General features: G+C 42.0%; 1 protein-coding gene across 2 annotated transcripts in view; it reads left to right on the top strand.

Moving 5' to 3' along the window:
• The window catches only part of LOC132869702 (sodium- and chloride-dependent GABA transporter 2-like), a 63,263-nt gene that overhangs the window by 7,763 nt on the left and 36,559 nt on the right, over positions 1 to 18,941 (top strand). For both annotated transcript variants that reach the window (XM_060903030.1, XM_060903031.1), the window contains exons 5-8: positions 3,447 to 3,534; positions 5,546 to 5,602; positions 11,642 to 11,771; positions 15,682 to 15,816. In XM_060903030.1, coding sequence (XP_060759013.1) covers positions 3,447 to 3,534; positions 5,546 to 5,602; positions 11,642 to 11,771; positions 15,682 to 15,816 — 410 coding nt within the window. The remainder of the gene's footprint in view (positions 1 to 3,446; positions 3,535 to 5,545; positions 5,603 to 11,641; positions 11,772 to 15,681; positions 15,817 to 18,941) is intronic.

Raw genomic sequence — 18,941 nt, 5'->3', positions numbered from 1 at the left:
GACTGTCAAAAGTTATAGTTTCCTGTCACACTAAATGAACATGACCTTGCCTACTTTCAAGCTGCTGTTCTGGAAATATCTTTCCTGCTCATTACCACTTAATAGGCATTTAACGGAATTCTTAATCAAACAGTTTAAAGCATTGAAACAAACCAAACAGTTCCAAGATACAGTGCCCTCCAAGTATTGGCACTCCTTGTAAAAATTAGTAAAATGGGTCGTGTGTGTGTGGGGGGGCACCTTTTGATGAAGTAGTTTCATGTTGCGCTTAAAAAATGAGAAAAATCTGACCTCTAATTGAAATAAATTTATTCAGAGAAAAACAAATCCCTCATCAAGAAATAATTATTTTCAACAAAAACACATGCCATAATTATTGCCACCCCTGGGAATTATAGTGAGCACAATGTAACTGAAGCATGTTTTCCATTTAAATTGTAAATTTTTTGGATGATCTGGAGAGACTGTGTTCAGAGAAATGGTCTCAGATGGCCTGCTCTGTATTCTTCAACCTTATACATAAAATGTTATAGGAGAAGACACAGTGCTGTTTTACTGACAAAGGGAGGTTGTACAAAGTATTAATTGGAGGGGTACTAATAATTGCGGCACGTGCTTTTACTGAAAATAATTAATTTTTGTTTATTTCTCTGAATAAATATATTTAAATTAAATGTTGGATTTTTCTCATTTTCACCAAAAGATGGATTTTTTTTGTAACCTTTTTTACTAATTGTGGCAGTGGGGGCGTGGTCAAGCGTCATTCTGTGAATGGAGGGCGGAGTCAGGGAAGGTAAGTGGCAGAATCACTGCACCTGATGTGAATTAACCTGTGTTTGTATGTCTTCCCCAGTGACCACGCCCTTTAAAAGGAGAGAGAGAGAGCAGAGAAAGGGAGCTCTCTCCCCAACCAGAACACTAGTGTGTGTGTGTGCGCGCGCGCGTGTGTGGCTGGGAGAATGTTGAATGCTGAAAAGCTAGAAATAAAGAGTTTCAGAACTCAGTTCTGGCCTGCCGTGCTTCTGTGCTTTACCCACCTTCAACGATTCCTACAGTGGTGCCGAAACCCGGGACAGAGTACAGAAGCACGGCAGGCCAGAACTGAGTTCTCAAACTCTTTTTATTTCTAGCTTTTTAGCGTTCAATATTCTCCCAGCCACACACACTGGTGTTCTGGTTGGGGAGAGAGCTCCCTTTCTCTGCTCTCTCTCTCCTTTTAAAGGGCGCGGTCACTGGGGAAGACACACAAACACAGGTTAATTCCCATCAGGTGCAGTGATCCTACCACTTACCTTCCCTGACTCCACCCTCCATTCGCAGACCGACGCTTGACCACGTCCCCGTTGCCACACTAATCTTTACAACGGGTGCCATAAATTGTCAAGGGCACTGTAATTAAAGGCCTTAGAACATTTTTTTTCTTGTGGTAACAGTAGTTCTAGGTTATTTTTTTCTTTTTTACAAGCAAGTATTAAGCAAGTTCTTATTTCTTGTAATAATCAGGTTGAAGGATTCAACCTCAGGCTATAAAAGATCTCATCTCATTATCTCTAGCCGCTTTATCCTGTTCTACAGGGTCGCAGGCAAGCTGGAGCCTATCCCAGCTGACTACGGGCGAAAGGTGGGGTACACTCTGGACAAGTCGCCAGGTCATCACAGGGCTGACACATAGACACAGACAACCATTCACACTCACATTCACACTTACGGTCAATTTAGAGTCACCAGTTAACCTAACCTGCATGTCTTTGGACTGTGAGGGAAACCGGAGCACCCGGAGGAAACCCACGCGGACACGGGGAGAACATGCAAACTCCACACAGAAAGGCCCTCGCCGGCCACGGGGCTCAAACCCGGATCTTCTTGCTGTGAGGCGACAGCGCTAACCACTACATCACCGTGCCGCCCCTGCTATAAAAGATGATGTGTCTAAAATTTATTTACATTATATATATCTGACAGTAGTTATCTAATGGGGGTGGTCTTGGGCTGAAGTGCCCTTGAGCAAAGTATCTAACCCACAACTTCTCCCTGCGTGCTGTAGCATAGCTGCCCACTGCTCTGGGTATGTATATGTGCTCATTGCTAACTTGTGTGTGTTCACTTCTTCAGATGGGTTAAATGCAGAGGAGGAATTTCACTGTGTGCTTAAGTCTGTGCTTGAGTGTATGTGTGATTAAATAAAGTCTTCTTCTTCTTCTTCTTCTTCTTCTCTTCTTCTTCTTCTTCTTCTAAATAATTAGCCAAACTTTTAAAGAACCTACTTGAGTGTGCATGTGACAAATAAAGGCTTCTTAATGCTAATGAATGTTGAAACAAAAGAATCAAAATATTTCAATGAAGAGTGAAGGAGTGCAAAAGCTGATAAATTTTTCCACTACTGAATTACAACTGCTCAAAAGTGCTGTCAAACGTGGTAAAAATAATACATATTTTTTCAGTATATCAGCTGACACTGGATTTCTGGGTTGGAGCTTGTCTGTATATGTCTATTCCTAATAATTAGGCTGCATGACTGTGGTACATTTTATGATCAGCACACAATCTGTACACTATAGAGGCTTTGCACCATCACATGACCCCTACAGCAACAGTAACTTTGCCGCCATGATGGGAGGCAGCTTGTAGTGCTTCATTCAGATGAGCTAGTTGTTATTGATCAGTATGGGAAGGTTTTGTTGCATTTTTGGATGTGCAAATCGTTCTGAATGAAACAAAGACAAGATTTTTTAATTTACCAAAAGTAATTCATCATCTCGGGGGGGAAAGAACTAGAGAGATTTCTAAACGTAGAAGGGAAAAATGGCTCGCAAACATATACAGTAAAGTGCCGCAAGATGCTCATTCTTATACAGTGAAGTGAACATGAGCTTGAGGACCTCACTGCACTTTGTCTCTTATGCTCATGTTCACTTCACTGGATAAAAATGAGCACCTTGCTGCAGTTCTGAATTTTTTTTTTTTTATTCTTACCTTCATGGAAATTAAGTGAGCACACCATAGGGTTTTTGACCTCTCTGTTTGACACTGAGTCCTGCCGAATGTTTCCGAGCCATTTTTCCCTTCTATGTTTAGAAATCTCTCGAGTTTTTTCCTCCTGATGATGAATTACTTTTGGTAAATTAAAAAATCTGATGTCTTTGCTTTGGTCAGAACACACATCTAAAAACTCAGCAAAACCTTCTCATACTGATCAATAACAATTAACTTGTCTGAATGAAGCACTACAATAACAATTAACTTGTCTGAATGAAGCACTACAAGCACGCCTCCTGTCATGGCAGCATAGTTCCTGTTGCTGTGGGGGTCACGGGATGATGCTGAACTAGGCATTGCTTTTACACAAGAGAAAAATGAACTGGTTCCATCCCAGATCAGTAATCCTGCTGTTGATAAATATTTGGAAAACTATTTTCAATCTCACTGGACGTTTCCATTGTCCACAGGATTTTGTCACGTGTATAACCAAAGCTCTGGCCTGCACAGGGCAGATGCTGACTGGTCCTTCCTGTACAATGAAACACACAATGACAGGTAAATACATCTGCACCTGGGAACAGACAATTAAGTTTACAATGAAAAGTCTTCATCGAAAGATTTTTAAAAACATTTCTATTAAAGCTATACATTGTACATAGAGCAGAATCTTGCAGATTTATCTAATTCATTCAAATTCATTCAAAATTATTTGGCCTTGACGAGATAAGACTTTTTTTTCGAATTAGAAAGTTTTTGATTTATTGGATTGTCATGCAGGGTGAAAATTAAGCAAACACCAATAAGAAACCAATGTTATAATTTTAGCACAAACTCAATGTTTCAGCATTTTTTTTAAATGCATTTTCATTTTTTGTGGTTGATATATAGCTTGATTTTGCATGTCTTATGCTACTGGAGATTTACTTAAAATCCCTCATCTTCAAGTCACTTTCATGCAAGGAGTATTTATCTTTATTTATTGATTGATTTATTTTATTTAGGTTTGTCTGAATCCCAAATGGCTTCCCATTCTGTATGTACACTTACTACGTAGGGCTTTCTGAAAGCCAATACACTGTGTGCTTGCTCCATTTGAGCTCCATTCATATAAAAAAGTGACTCCAACATGAATCTGTTGGAAAATTGCTAACTAGAGCAGCAACTACAATTATTGACACCTTAATGATCTTTTGGCCATTGCAAAAGTAGAAAAGACTTTCAGTATGTAAATTATGCATGAATAATTACTCAAACTTCCACTGTAAAAAAAAGAGTTAATTCCTGATTACTTAGCATATCAGATCACGTGACACTGTTCCACAATTATCAACATCTTTGTCCACAGTTATCGATATCGTTCCACACTTATCAACATCCAGATGATTATTTATAAATTAAAAAAATCAGTATGTGGAATTAAGTTAACAAAACAGTTTTTATTTAAAATTTGTTTTACATAGACTTGTATTTAGTACAATATATTTTATATAAATATATTGATGTCGGCGTTTATGTAAATGAAGATGTAATTCTAATGTTTGTAAACAAATGAAAATCTTTTTGTTCCACTTTCTACCCACTTTCTAAGTATTTTTGTATATCATATTTTGTTAATCATTCGTTGTTGTTTGTATTAATTTCTAGTTTTGTAGTTTACCAATAAATGCGAACAGGCAATTGACAATGTAACCACATGAAAATCCAGGTCAAAGGTTGCATGTCATTCCTCGAACCAAAATGTAAAATGTCTATTGATATTGTAATATGTGGTAGATATTTACAACAAACTGCAAAAAAGATATTTTCTGAATGGAATAGAAAAATCTGAATATTTCAAGCATGTTGTTTTTTATATGCTAGGAATTGAATTCTGGTCTAATTCTATTTATTGCAGTCAGATTCCAAATACTCTATAAACATTCCATTCTGTTATGGATCAGAATTTTTTTTTATAAAATCACAGCACTTTTATTTTTTTTAAAGTACTTCATCTACTTCAACAATGTTACACGAAGATCGATCCATAACAATTGTAAACGTCACTTAATTCCACAGGGTGTCGATAATGGTGGACACCGGTGAAAGTGCTCATGATTATCGACACCTCATGTGACTTTTCAAACGTGCGTTTAGATACAAAATGGTGACCGTTAAATGAAAGAGTAAGAAGCAAAGTAGGTTTCAAAAAGGAGATCATGAAATATTGGTGAATTTGATCAGTAAAAACATGTCCATGATCTTTCCACCATGCTTACCTGCGATGATAACGTCCGGGTTTTCCTCAAATTGCTGATCATGCTAAAATAATTCCATCAGACGACAAGATCGAAGGGTGAGGTGGGTCTTCCGGTTGATTAATTAACCAATAATAACTGTTGTAACTGAAACTCACCTTTTGTAAAATTGTTTTTTATTGATAAATCTGAAAAGGTGTCGATAATTATGGACTGTCGATAATTGTAGCTGCCGCTCTATATATTTACAAAAATGAAAGAATAGATTTATAGCATAATTTATTTTATTTTGGGTATTTATGGACTAACATGCATCCTGTTTCCTACATTAGCATGTTCAGCCTCTCTGAACCATACAAGGTTGTCTCTCCAGAGGAGGAATTCTGGCTGTAAGTTCAATTATAAAATCACACTTTTGAAGAGTTTGTTCTTCTGTACTGGTGATTTGAAAAGAAGTTATTTAATTTCATTGGTAAAACTCTTATACTTATTCTTGTTGTTTTTCCTCCACTTTCATCACTTTATGTGTGGAAAGTTTAGGTATGTAGCACGTGTGTAGTGAAAAGGAATTTGACTTGCTAGTGCAGAGAAGAGGCCACTTAGTTTGGGCTCTCAGAGTTTTTATTTTATTTTTTTTAAGGGATAATCAAAGATTACAATAATTTATTTTATGATGGTAAATGAGTGCATGCACATGTACAGGAAAATTATTATTATCTTTGACGTTACCACAGAGGCACGTAGTAATATTTTAACTATGGAGAAGGAATTTTTGGCAAAACCTTTTCTATTTCTCAACTCTTTTTTTTTTTTTAAACTACGGTATGCAGTCATGAGCCAAGATAAGCAAATGTGCAGCTCGACTAAAAGGACTAAACTCTGTTTTGAGATCTGACCTAAGACTGTTAATTAATATGTTTAGTTCATAATGTAAGAAGCATTAATAAAGGAACAGCCAGTACTGTGTTTAGAGTGATGTTAATAAACACGAACAGCATACGGTAAATTTACAAAACCTTATTCAATTTTGTTTCCATCCATCCATTATCTGTAGCCGCTTATCCTGTGCAGGGTCATTGGTAAGCTGGAGCCTATCCCAGCTGGCTATGGGTGAGAGGCAGGGTACACCCTCGACAAGTCGCTAGGTTATCGCAGGGCTGACACATAGAGACAGACAACCATTCACACTCACGGTCAATTTAGAGCCACCAATTAACCTAACCTGCATGTCGTTGGACTGTGGGGGAAACCGGAGCACCCGGAGGAAACCCACACAGACACGGGGAGAACATGCAAACTCCACACAGAAAGGCCCCTGTCGGCCACTGGGCTCGAACCCAGAACCTTCTTGCTGTGAGGCGACAGTGTTAACCACAACACCACCGTGCCGCCATTTCCATATACAACCCCGATTCCAAAAAAGTTGGGACAAAGTACAAATTGTAAATAAAAACGGAATGCAATAATTTACAAATCTCAAAAACTGATATTGTATTCACAATAGAACATAGACAACGTATCAAATGTCGAAAGTGAGACATTTTGAAATTTCATGCCAAATATTGGCTCATTTGGCGGCACGGTGGTGTAGTGGTTAGCGCTGTCGCCTCACAGCAAGAAGGTCCGGGTTCGAGCCCCGTGGCCGGCGAGGGCCTTTCTGTGCGGAGTTTGCATGTTCTCCCCGTGTCCACGAGGGTTTCCTCCGGGTGCTCCGGTTTCCCCCACAGTCCAAAGACATGCAGGTTAGGTTAACTGGTGACTCTAAATTGACCGTAGGTGTAAATGTGAGTGTGAATGGTTGTCTGTGGCTATGTGTCAGCCCTGTGATGACCTGGCGACTTGTCCAGGGTGTACCCCGCCTTTCGCCCGTAGTCAGCTGGGATAGGCTCCAGCTTGCCTGCGACCCTGCAGGACAGGATAAAGCAGCTAGAGATAATGAGATGAGATGAGATGAGATATTGGCTCATTTGAAATTTCATGACAGCAACACATCTCAAAAAAGTTGGGACAGGGGCAATAAGAGGCTGGAAAAGTTAAAGGTACAAAAAAGGGAACAGCTGGAGGACCAAATTGCAACTCATTAGGTCAATTGGCAATAGTTCATTAACATGGCTGGGTATAAAAATAGCATCTTGGAGTGGCAGCAGCTCTCAGAAGTAAAGATGGGAAGAGGATCACCAATCCCCCTAATTCTGCGCCGACAAATAGTGGAGCAATATCAGAAAGGAGTTCGACAGTGTAAAATTGCAAAGAGTTTGAACAAATCATCTACAGTGCATAATATCATCAAAAGATTCAGAGAATCTGGAAGAATCTCTGTGCGTAAGGATCAAGGCCGGAAAACCATACTGGGTGCCCGTGATCTTCGGGCCCTTAGACGGCACTGCATCACATACAGGCATGCTTCTGTATTGTAAATCACAAAATGGGCTCAGGAATATTTCCAGAGAACATTATCTGTGAACACAATTCACCGTGCCATCCGCCGTTGCCAGCTAAAACTCTATAGTTCAAAGAAGAAGCCGTATCTAAACGTGATCCAGAAGCGCAGACGTCTTCTCTGGGCCAAGGCTCATTTAAAATGGACTGTGGCAAAGTGGAAAACTGTTCTGTGGTCAGACAAATCAAAATTTGAAGTTCTTTATGGAAATCAGGGACGCCGTGTCATTCGGACTAAAGAGGAGAAGGACGATCCAAGTTGTTATCAGCGCTCAGTTCAGAAGCCTGCATCTCTGATGGTATGGGGTTGCATTAGTGCGTGTGGCATGGGCAGCTTACACATCTGGAAAGACACCATCAATGCTGAAAGGTATATCCAGATTCTAGAGCAACATATGCTCCCATCCAGACGACGTCTTTCAGGGAAGACCTTGCATTTTTCAACATGACAATGCCAAACCACATACTGCATCAATTACAGCATCATGGCTGCATAGAAGAAGGGTCCGGGTACTGAACTGGCCAGCCTGCAGTCCAGATCTTTCACCCATAGAAAACATTTGGCGCATCATAAAACGGAAGATACGACAAAAAAGACCTAAGACAGTTGAGCAACTAGAATCCTACATTAGACAAGAATGGGTTGACATTCCTATCCCTAAACTTGAGCAACTTGTCTCCTCAGTCCCCAGACATTTACAGACTGTTGTAAAGAGAAAAGGGGATGTCTCACAGTGGTAAACCTGGCCTTGTCCCAACTTTTTTGAGATGTGTTGCTGTCATGACATTTAAAATCACCTAATTTTTCTCTTTAAATGATACATTTTCTCAGTTTAAACATTTGATATGTCATCTATGTTCTATTCTGAATAAAATATGGAATTTTGAAACTTCCACATCATTGCATTCCGTTTTTATTTACAATTTGTACTTTGTCCCAACTTTTTTGGAATCGGGGTTGTATCTTGAATAACAATTTGCACAACCTTCATCCTTTCAAAGAATGGAAATGAGTGGATGGCCAGTCAGACAGATGGAAAGATTTAAGACACAGGCTTCCACATACACACACATAGCGAGAAAGGGTGGAGTTGAACATTAGGGCTGAGTAAATCCCAAAAGTAAATTCAAATCATGCTTCCTTTTCCAATTTGTTTCTTAGAACACTTTTTCCTTTTTTCCAAGAAAAAAAAAAGATGTGCTTTTTACATTCCTGGTTGCACATACAGTAGTGCTTGAAAGTTTGTGAACCCTTTAGAATCGTCTATATTTCTGCATAAATATGACCTAAAACATCATCAGATTTTCACACAAGTCCTAAAAGTAGACAAAGAGAACCCAGTTAAACAAATAAGAAAAAAAAATGATACTTGGTCATTTATTTGAGGAAAATGATCCAATATTACATATCTGTGAGTGGCAAAAGTATGTGAACCTTTGCTTTCAGTATCTGGTGTGACCCCCTTGTGCAGCAATAACTGCAACTAAGGCCCTGTCCACACGGCAACGGATTCAGGTGAATCTGATAAAATTGTTTATCTTTTCGGCCTGGGGTCCACACGGCACCGGAGTTTTGGGTGCCCCAAAACGATATTTTTTGAGAACGGGTTCCAGAGTGGAAAAATCTGGCAACGGCGCCGTTGCGAAGTCGTCTGGATGAGTAGAACAGATTTGTTTACAGTACGATGACGTCACAACCACATGACTAGGACAGGCAGCACTCTCGCTGTTTTGTATGAACCACTGCATTGCATTCACTTTTGTATACAGCTTTTCTTTTAAATAAACAAGTAACTGAACCATTTCTTGAATTTCTTTTTTTTATTGGATAAGACTGCTTTTCAAAATGTTCACACACAATATAAAAAGTTATATAAATTATATAAAAATGCTTTTCAAAATGTTCACACACAATAAGAAAATTAAGTTATATAAAACTATGCACACTAATAAAACTAATTTGTACACACAGAAGGCACGATTTCCTTGCGTAGTCGCAGCCATCTTCTTCTTGTTGTGTGTTTGTTCCTGACAGTGCTTCACGCCGGGTAGAAGAAGGGGTTTATGCGCATGCGTCTACTACTTCTATTGTTCTGGTGCCTCTGATGGGACCGCCTTACAGCGCCCCTAGAGGTGTGGCATGTGTATTGCATCGTTTTCAGCAAGCGTTGCGTTGCCATATGTACCTGATATTTTACTGATCTGTTGCCCATGTGGACGCGATTTTTTTTTAAAATAAAATCTTGTTGTTGTGTGGATGTAGCCTAAATGTTTCCGGTAACTGTTGATCAGTCCTGCATACTGGCTTGGAGGAATTTTAGCCCATTCCTCCGTACAGAACAGCTTCAACTCTGGGATGTTGGCGGGTTTCCTCACATGCACTGCTTGCTTCAGGTCCTTCCACAACATTTCAATTGGATTAATGTCAGGACTTTGACTGGCCATTCCAAAACATTAACTTTATACTTCTTTAACCATTCTTTGGTAGAACGACTTGTGTGCTTAGGGTTGTTGTTTTGTGATCTTTGTTGGTCGACCACTCCTGGGGAGGGTAACAATGGTCTTGAATTTCCTCCATTTGTACACAATCTGTCTGACTGTGGATTGGTGGAGTCCAAACTCTTTAGAGATGGTTTTGTAACCTTTTCCAGTCTGATGAGCATCAACAACGCTTTTACTGAGTTCCTCAGAAATCTCCTTTGTTCATGCCATGATACACTTCCACAAACACGTGTTGTGAAGATCAGACTTTGATAGTTCCCTGTTCTTTAAATAAAACAGGGTGCCCACTCACACCTGATTGTCGTCCCATTGATTGAAAACACCTGACTCTAATTTCACCTTCAAATGAACTGCTAATCCAAGAGGTTCACATACTTTTGCCACTCACAGATATGTAATAATGTAATGTATGTAATAATTTTCCTCAATAAATAAATGACCAAGTATAATATTTTTGTCTCATTTGTTTAACTGGGTTCTCTTTATCTACTTTTAGGACTTGTGTTAAAATCTGATGATTTTTTAGGCCATACTTATGCAGAAATGTAGAAAATTCTAAAGGGTTCACAAAATTCAAGGAAATGTGTGTGTGGGGGAGGGGGGTTATTGTAGGACAGCTTAAGGAGAACAGCATTTTTATCTGTTGTGCAGCACTGAACTGCTACCCTTAAAGCTAAACATGGGAAGTGAAACATCTGTGTCCATCATGCTATTCAGCTTCTGCTTACAATTTGGGGATGGCGACACTGGATGTACGTATATATAAACCAACATGTCCACCTTGTTCCATTTCAGAGAAGAACATTTCGGTAGAATTATAAAGTTAAGCCAGAATTTGGGAAGTTTGAATCTATGAAACTTTCACTTACCACCACATATCACATCACTCCTGTGGAGGATGGCCCCATATGGACAGTCGAAAGACACACTTGGAAGATGGCTCTCACCACTTACAGATTTGCTATGATGGCTGAGGACTACAACTGGCATGATAACTTTAGGACTGCAGTTGGTTGTCATGAACAGTTTTGCACTCAAGTCTCCATCAATGAACAGTTGATAATATCAACAAAGGACCTCATGCTAAAACTATTATGAATTTTCTGGTTACACAGTTATACTTTGTGACTATAGGACACAGTTATAGAAGCAAGTTATTTATCTGTTATCACCCAGATGAGGATGGGTTCCCTTTTGAGTCTGGTTCCTCTCAAGGTTTCTTCTTCATGTAGTCTGAGGGAGTTTTTCCTTGCCACTGTCTCCACAGGCTTGCTCATCAGGGATAAATAAATTTATTAGGGATAAACTTGTCTCATATGTTTAAAGTCTATAATTTTCTGTAAAGCTGCTTTGTGACAGTGTCTGTTGTTAAAAGCGCTATACAAATAAACTGATATGACTTGATTATTATGTTCTCTAATAAAGAGATCTTTGCTGGGGAAGTTTGTTTTTTTTCCATGTAACTGTGTGTGTGTGTGTGTCCTCAGTTATCGCGTGCAGAGGGTATCCAGTGATGATTTCCTGGGTGCACCACACTATGACCTGACATTCTGTCTTTTGCTTGTCTGGATTATCTGTTACTTTTGTATCTGGAAAGGAGTTAAGACTACAGGCAAAGTAAACACACACACACACACACACAGACACAGAGTGACCCTGAGCATGGACATCAACTCCAATTATGATGGAAATATGCCTCAAACAGATACTTGAAACCCTGATTACACTTTGTGAAATGTCATATTTATTAAAACATCAAGAATTTTAATTAATTTTTGAATAATAAGGAACATATGAGACTGGGGCTGAGTTTACATCCTGGGGGTGTGGGGGTTGTTACAGCCTGGCCATAACCTTCTGTGGTTTCCCTCAGGAATCTAAACCTACTTAATTACCAACATCAAATGGATGCTTTTATTATGAAACAAATAAATGGTCTAAGAGAGAAACTCGAAATCTATGAACCCTGTGCTAACAATTTTGATTATATAGACTATAGTATAAAGAATATTTTAATGAATGTACAGTTAGGTCCATATATATTTGGACACTGACACAAATTTTGTTTTTTTACCTGTTTACTGAAACATATTCAAGTTATAGTTATATAATGGACATGGACATAAAGTCCAGACTTTCAGCTTTCATTTGAGGGTATCCACATTAAAATTGGATGAAGGGTTTAGGAGTTTCAGCTCCTTAACATGTGCCACCCTGTTTTTAAAGGGACCAAAAGTAATTGGACAATTGACTCAAAGGCTATTTCATGGGCAGGTGTGGGAAATTCCTTCGTTATGTCATTCTCAATTAAGCAGACAAAAGGCCTGGAGTTGATTTGAGGTGTGGTGCTTGCATTTGGAAGATTTTGCTGTGAAGAAAACATGTGGTCAAAGGAGCTCTCCATGCACGTGAAACAAGCCATCCTTAAGCTGCGAAAACAGAAAAAACCCATCCGAGAAATTGCTACAATATTAGGAGTGGCAAAATCTACAGTTTGGTACATCCTGAGAAAGAAAGAAAGAAAGAAAGAAAGAAAGAAAGAAAGAAAGCACTGGTGAACTCATCAATGCAAAAAGACCTGGATGCCCACAGAAGACAACAGTGGTGGATGATCGCAGAATAATTTCCATGGTGAAGAGAAACCCCTTCACAACAGCCAACCAAGTGAACAACACTCTCCAGCAGGTAGGCGTATCAATATCCAAATCTACCATAAAGAGAAGACTGCATGAAAGTAAATACAGAGGGTTCACTGCACGGTGCAAGCCACTCATAAGCCTCAAGAATAAAAAGGCTAGATTGGACTTTGCTAAAAAACATCTAAAAAAGCCAGCACAGTCCTGGAAGAACATTCTTTGGACAGATGAAACCAAGATCAACCTCTACCAGAATGATGGAAAGAAAAAAATATGGCAAAGGGGTGGTACAGCTCATGATCCAAAGCATACCACATCATCTGTAAAACACGGTGGAGTCAGTGTGATGGCTTGGGCATGCATGGCTGCCAGTGGCACTGGGTCATTAGTGTTTATTGATGATGTGACACAGGACAGAATCAGCCGGATGAGTTCTGAGGTATTCAGAAACATACTGTGTGCTCAAATCCAACCAAATGCAGCCAAACTGATTGGTTGGCATTTCATAATACAGATGGACAATGACCCAAAACATAAAGCCAAAGCAGCCCAGGAGTTTATTAAAGCAAAGAAGTGGAATATTCTTGAATGGCCAAGTCAGTCACCTGATCTCAACCCAATTGAGCATGCATTTCACTTGTTAAAGACTAAACTTCAGACAGAAAGGCCCACAAACAAACAGCAACTGAAAACCGCTGCAGTAAAGGGCTGGCAGAGCATTAAAAACGAGAAAACACAGCATCTGGTGATGTCCATGAGTTCAAGACTTCAGGCAGTCATTGCCAACAAAGGGTTTTCAACCAAGTATTAGAAATGAACATTTTATTTACAATTATTTAATTTGTCCAATTACTTTTGAGCCTCTGAAATGAAGGGATTGTGTTTAAAAAATGCTTTAGTTCCTCACATTTTTATGCAATCATTTTGTTCAACCTACTGAATTAAAGCTAAAAGTCTGAACTTCAACTGCATCTGAATTGTTTTGTTCAAAATTCATTGTGGTAATGTACAGAACCAAAATTAGAAAAATGTCTCTGTCCAAATATTTATGGACCTAACTGTATGTGCAAGTGGGGGCGGCACGGTAGAGTGGTATTTAGCACTGTTGCCTCACAGCAAGAAGGTCCTGGGTTTGAGCCCAGTGGCCGACGGGGGCCTTTCTGTGTGGAGTTTGCATGTTCTCCCCGTGTCTGCGTGGGTTTCCTCTGGGTGCTCCGGTTTCCCCGACAGTCCAAAGACATGCAGGTTAGGTTAATTGGTGGCTTTATATTGACCGTAGGTGTGAATGTGAGTGTGAATGGTTGTTTGTCTCTATGTGTCAGCCCTGCGATGACCTGGTGACTTGTCCAGGGTGTATCCCGCCTCGCGCCCATAGTCAGCTGGGATAGGCTCCAACTTGCCTGTGACCCTGTAGAACAGGATAAGCGGCTACAGATAATGGATGTGCATGTAGGTAACATTAATTGGCTAACTAATTAGTTTGCTAAATATCAGTACAGTAACATGTACGATGAGATATTCACATACATTTTTCTTTTAGGACAAAAAGGGCATTTGCAAAATTGAGTAAAAAAACCCCACTGGTATTCAAACCTCAGATATAACTAAAGATTTGCAAAGGGTTTGCATACATAAGGTGGAGTCTGACAAAAACAGAGGTAGGTCTCAGATACAGCATGTGCTTTTCTGAGTCTGGACTTTTCTTGTGCGATATCAGCTCAAGTGACAAGCAGCATTGTGTCCAGTGGCATTGTCATGACCGTTTGATTTAACCACGATACATCACTCCGAGGGCGACATGGTGGTGTAGTGGTTAGCGCTGTCGCCTCACAGCAAGAAGGTCCGGGTTCGAGCCCCATGGCTGGCGAGGGCCTTTCTGTGCGGAGTTTGCATGTTCTCCCCATGTCCGTGTGGGTTTCCTCCGGATGCTCCGGTTTCCCCCACAGTCCAAAGACATGCAGGTTAGGTTAACTGGTGACTCTAAATTGACTGTAGGTGTGAATGTGAATGGTTGTCTGTGTCTATGTGTCAGCCCTGTGATGACCTGGCGACTTGTCCAGGGTGTACCCCGCCTTTCGCCCGTAGTCAGCTGGGATAGGCTCCGGCTTGCCTGTGACCCTGTAGAACAGGATAAACCGGCTACAGATAATGAGATGAGATGAGAGCCATCACTCTGAAATTTCTGCCAAAGTGAGCTGTCAGAGTAGGAGATAATGCTCAGACAGCTTATCCTTTAAAATATTGACATTATTTTATTATTTTGACAACTCAAATTGTGAATTAAAAGCATGATAAAATAATCTATATTCTACACACACCTTATGATTTCTCCCTGCTCTGCTCCCACACTGGACGCTCTACCTGAGACAGTCTAGGCTGTTTCCTAGAACTATAAAATGTGTAGAAGTATAAAATTGAAAGTGTCTAAAATATATTAGACAATGAGGGGCGGCACGGTGGTGTAGTGGTTAGCACTGTCGCCTCACAGCAAGAAGGTCCTGGGTTTGAGCCCAGTGGCCGACGAGGGCCTTTCTGTGTGGAGTTTGCATGTTCTCCCCGTGTTCGCGTGAGTTTCCTCCGGGTGCTCCGGTTTCCCCCACAGTCCAAAGGCATGCAGGTTAGGCTAATTGGTGGCTCTAAATTGACCGTGAGTGTGAATGGTTGTCTGTGTCTATGTGTCAGCCCTGTGATGACCTGGCGACTTGTCCAGGGTGTACCCCGCCTCTCGCCCATAGTCAGCTGGGATAGGCTCCAGCTTGCCTGCGACCCTGTAGGACAGGATAAGCGGCTACAGATAATGGATGGATGGATATTAGACAATGATAATTACTGTAGTGTATATATATTTTTTAGAATTATCATAGTAATTACATGTGATGTGTCTCTCCAAGGTGGTCTACTTCACAGCCACGTTCCCATATGTCATGCTGCTGATTCTATTTTTCCGAGGAATCACTCTACCTGGCGCTGGACAAGGAATCAGCTATTATCTGTACCCTGATGTCTCCAAACTCGCCCATGCTGATGTAAGTGTGTGTGTGTGTGTGTGTGTGTGTGTGTGTGTCTTTGTGTATGTGTGTATGTGTGTGTGTATTGTATGAGCATCAGAGTTTGTTAGACATAATTCATTGTACTGCTTCAGAGAGACATCTGAAATGATGCTTGAAGTAGCAGGGGCAGTTTACAGTGGGATTCACAAAACTGATCTGGGATCAATTTTCTGTGCAATTTTCTGAACTTTCTGTGCACATTTACATCTAGACCAAGGTTTCTCAACCTTTTCTGTTTTGACACCCACCTATTCATATTTGTAACGAGTCCAGGCCCATTATCCCCAATTATTTTGGCTCATCTATTCTATTAGAATTTAATAATCTACTGTAAAGTGTGTTAATGGAATGCAGCATCACTCCCTGTTATAGATGGGATTATTATACCCTATTATACCTACAATTAAAAACAAACTGTTTTTAATTGTAGGTATTGTACTTAAAACTGTATGGATGTGCCAGAAGCCAACAAAAAAACAGGCATACAGGGCATTCTCAGTCAAAAGGGATTAATGATCCAATAGTGGAGTCTGGTCCATTAACACAAGAACGTATTACCATGTTTGTGTTCAGCAAACAAGCAAGTTATTAAAACCAAGCAGTACACTCAAAAGAAGTGGATATAGAAACCACTCAATGGGATTAGATCCTTACATGCTAACAAAAAAGGATTTTTCCTAGAAGTTGGAAAATTATCCATCCGTTGAGTTCCCTGACATCTCAAACTACCTGCTGCTGTAAACATCGTTCTACACAGACACACAGATGAAAACCCGGAAGAGCATGGAGATGTACAACTTTTTATATGTGGCTGGGTTAAAGATCCGGGGATCAAGATACTACCAGATAGACGGCAGTAGACGGATCTAAGTGCAGGAAGAGTGTTTATTAGCAGGCATGATATTCACAAAAACAAAACACAAATGAAAGAAAAGCAGAATCATAAAGCAGAGTATTTAAACAGCGTTATAAACATGGTTAGAAACAAACGTGACTGTGATAATGATAATACTTCGCAAAGTCTTTGTGAAAACAGCGTCCATAGCTGCACGCGTTGGTTGCGCTCAAATCAGTATCAGGTGTTTCCCATAATGACTGGGTCCCAAGTGCATGCACAACGCGCTTCGTTAATGTGCATGGCTGCTCAAGCTGTGCCAGACTCAAGTGCGCAAAGGTGTGTGTGGCAGCGGGGGTGTGGTCAAGTGTCGGTCTGTGAATGGAGGGCGGAGTCAGGGAAGGTAAGTGGCAGAATCAATGCACCTGATGTTAGTTAACCTGTGTTTGTGTGTCTTCCCCAGTGACCATGCCCTATAAAAGGAGAGAGAAAGAGAGAGCAGAGGAAGGGGGCTCTCTCCCCAACCAGAACACTTGTACGTGTGTGTGTGTGTGTGTGTGTGTGTGTGTGTGTGTGTGTGTGTGTGCATGCGTGTGTGACTGGGAGAGTGTGAAAAGCTGAAAAGCTACAAATAAAAAGAATTTTGAGAACTCAGTTCTGGCCTGCCGTGCTTCTGTGCTCCACCCACCCGCTCTGATTCCTACAGTGGTGCCGAAACCCGGGACCAGAGCACAGAGGAGAACAGCCCCATGGAGTCCTCCCCCTTCAAGGACCTGATCCATGCCCTCGCCACGGCCCAACAGAGCCAGCACCAGGCGCTGGTCGCCCTCCGGAAGGAGCAGGAGCAAAGGTTCGAGGCTCTGGTGCTGGCACAGCAGGAAGATCGTCAGGCGTTCCGGCATCTACTTGCGTCGGCGGGGTCCACCACCTCCACCGCCGCGGGCCCTAACGAAGATGGACCCGCACAATGACCCCGAGGATTTCCTCGTGCTCTTTGAGCAGGTAGCAGAGGCCTGGGGCCGGCCGGTGGAACAGCGTGCGGCACGCCTCCTCCCCCTGCTAATGGGTGAGGCGCAGCTGGCCGCACTACAGCTCCCCGCCCACAGCCGGCTGGTCTACGCCAGCCTCCGCCGGGCCGTCCTCCAGCGTGTGGGGCACACCCCGGAACAACAACGGCAGCGCTTCCGCACTCTGCACCTGGAGGAGGTCGGCCAGCCGTTCGCGTTTGGCCAGCAACTCCGGGACGCCTGCTGGTGGTGGCTGAGGGCCGACAACCATGACACCGAGGTAATTGTCGATCTGTGTCAATTGGCACTGGAACAATTCATTGCCCGACTTCCCGAAGGAACAATGGAGTGGGTCCAGTACCATTGCCCGGCGTTGCTGGATCAGGCCATCGAGCTGGCAGAGGACCATTTGGTGGCTGTTCCAATGGCAGGACAGCATGTCTCCTCTCTCTCTCTCTCCCCCTTTCTGTTCCTCGTCCTCGCCCCATTCCCCCACCGCGGAGGCGGGGGCCGGCTCCACTCCAGCCGGCCCGCTGCACCTGCGGTGCCCTACCGTTTCCCACTTCCGTGTCTGTCTCTCACCCCCCTCAGGTGAGTGAGCTCCGGAACACCGGTGCAGAGAGAGAGAGCCTAGGCCGGTTTGCTGGCGCTGCGGGGAGCCAGGGCACCTCCAGCATCAGTGCTCGGCAATGGAGGTGGGTACGGTGGTCTGGATCCCTGACGCGCCAGGGACCGCCCTCGATCGGGCCGGAGCATATCGCATACCGGTGAGTATCCAAGGGGATACGTATCAGGCTTTGGTTGACTCCGGCTGTAATCAGACCTCAATCCACCAAAGCCTGGTGCAAGACGAGGCATTGGGGAAAGTACAATTGGTGAAGGTGTTGTGTGTGCACAGGGATGTTCACAACTACCCTTTAGTGTTGGTCCACGTTCTATTTCGAGGGGAGAAATTTAGAGTAAAGGTGGCGGTTAATCCTCGCCTTACCCACTCGATAATTTTGGGGACTGATTGGCCGGGATTTCATGACTCATTTAGTGAAAAGTGGGGCCTGCCATAGTTCAGCAGGGGGAGGTCCCGGTGTGGCATTGGCGGGAGCAGCTGTCACAGAGCCGTCTACGTCATCACTGCATCAGAGTGAGGAGCAGCAGGCTCCTGCTCCCTCTCTCGGGGAGTACCTTGCGGATTTCCCATTAGAGCAGTCACAAGATGAGACTCTGCGGCATGCGTTTGACCAAGTGAGAGTAATCGATGGTCA

This window comes from Neoarius graeffei, chromosome 21 (assembly GCF_027579695.1).
Source record: "Neoarius graeffei isolate fNeoGra1 chromosome 21, fNeoGra1.pri, whole genome shotgun sequence".
In the NCBI taxonomy this organism is placed as follows: Eukaryota; Metazoa; Chordata; class Actinopteri; order Siluriformes; family Ariidae; genus Neoarius; species Neoarius graeffei.
This window is presented reverse-complemented; position numbering and strand designations above follow the sequence as displayed.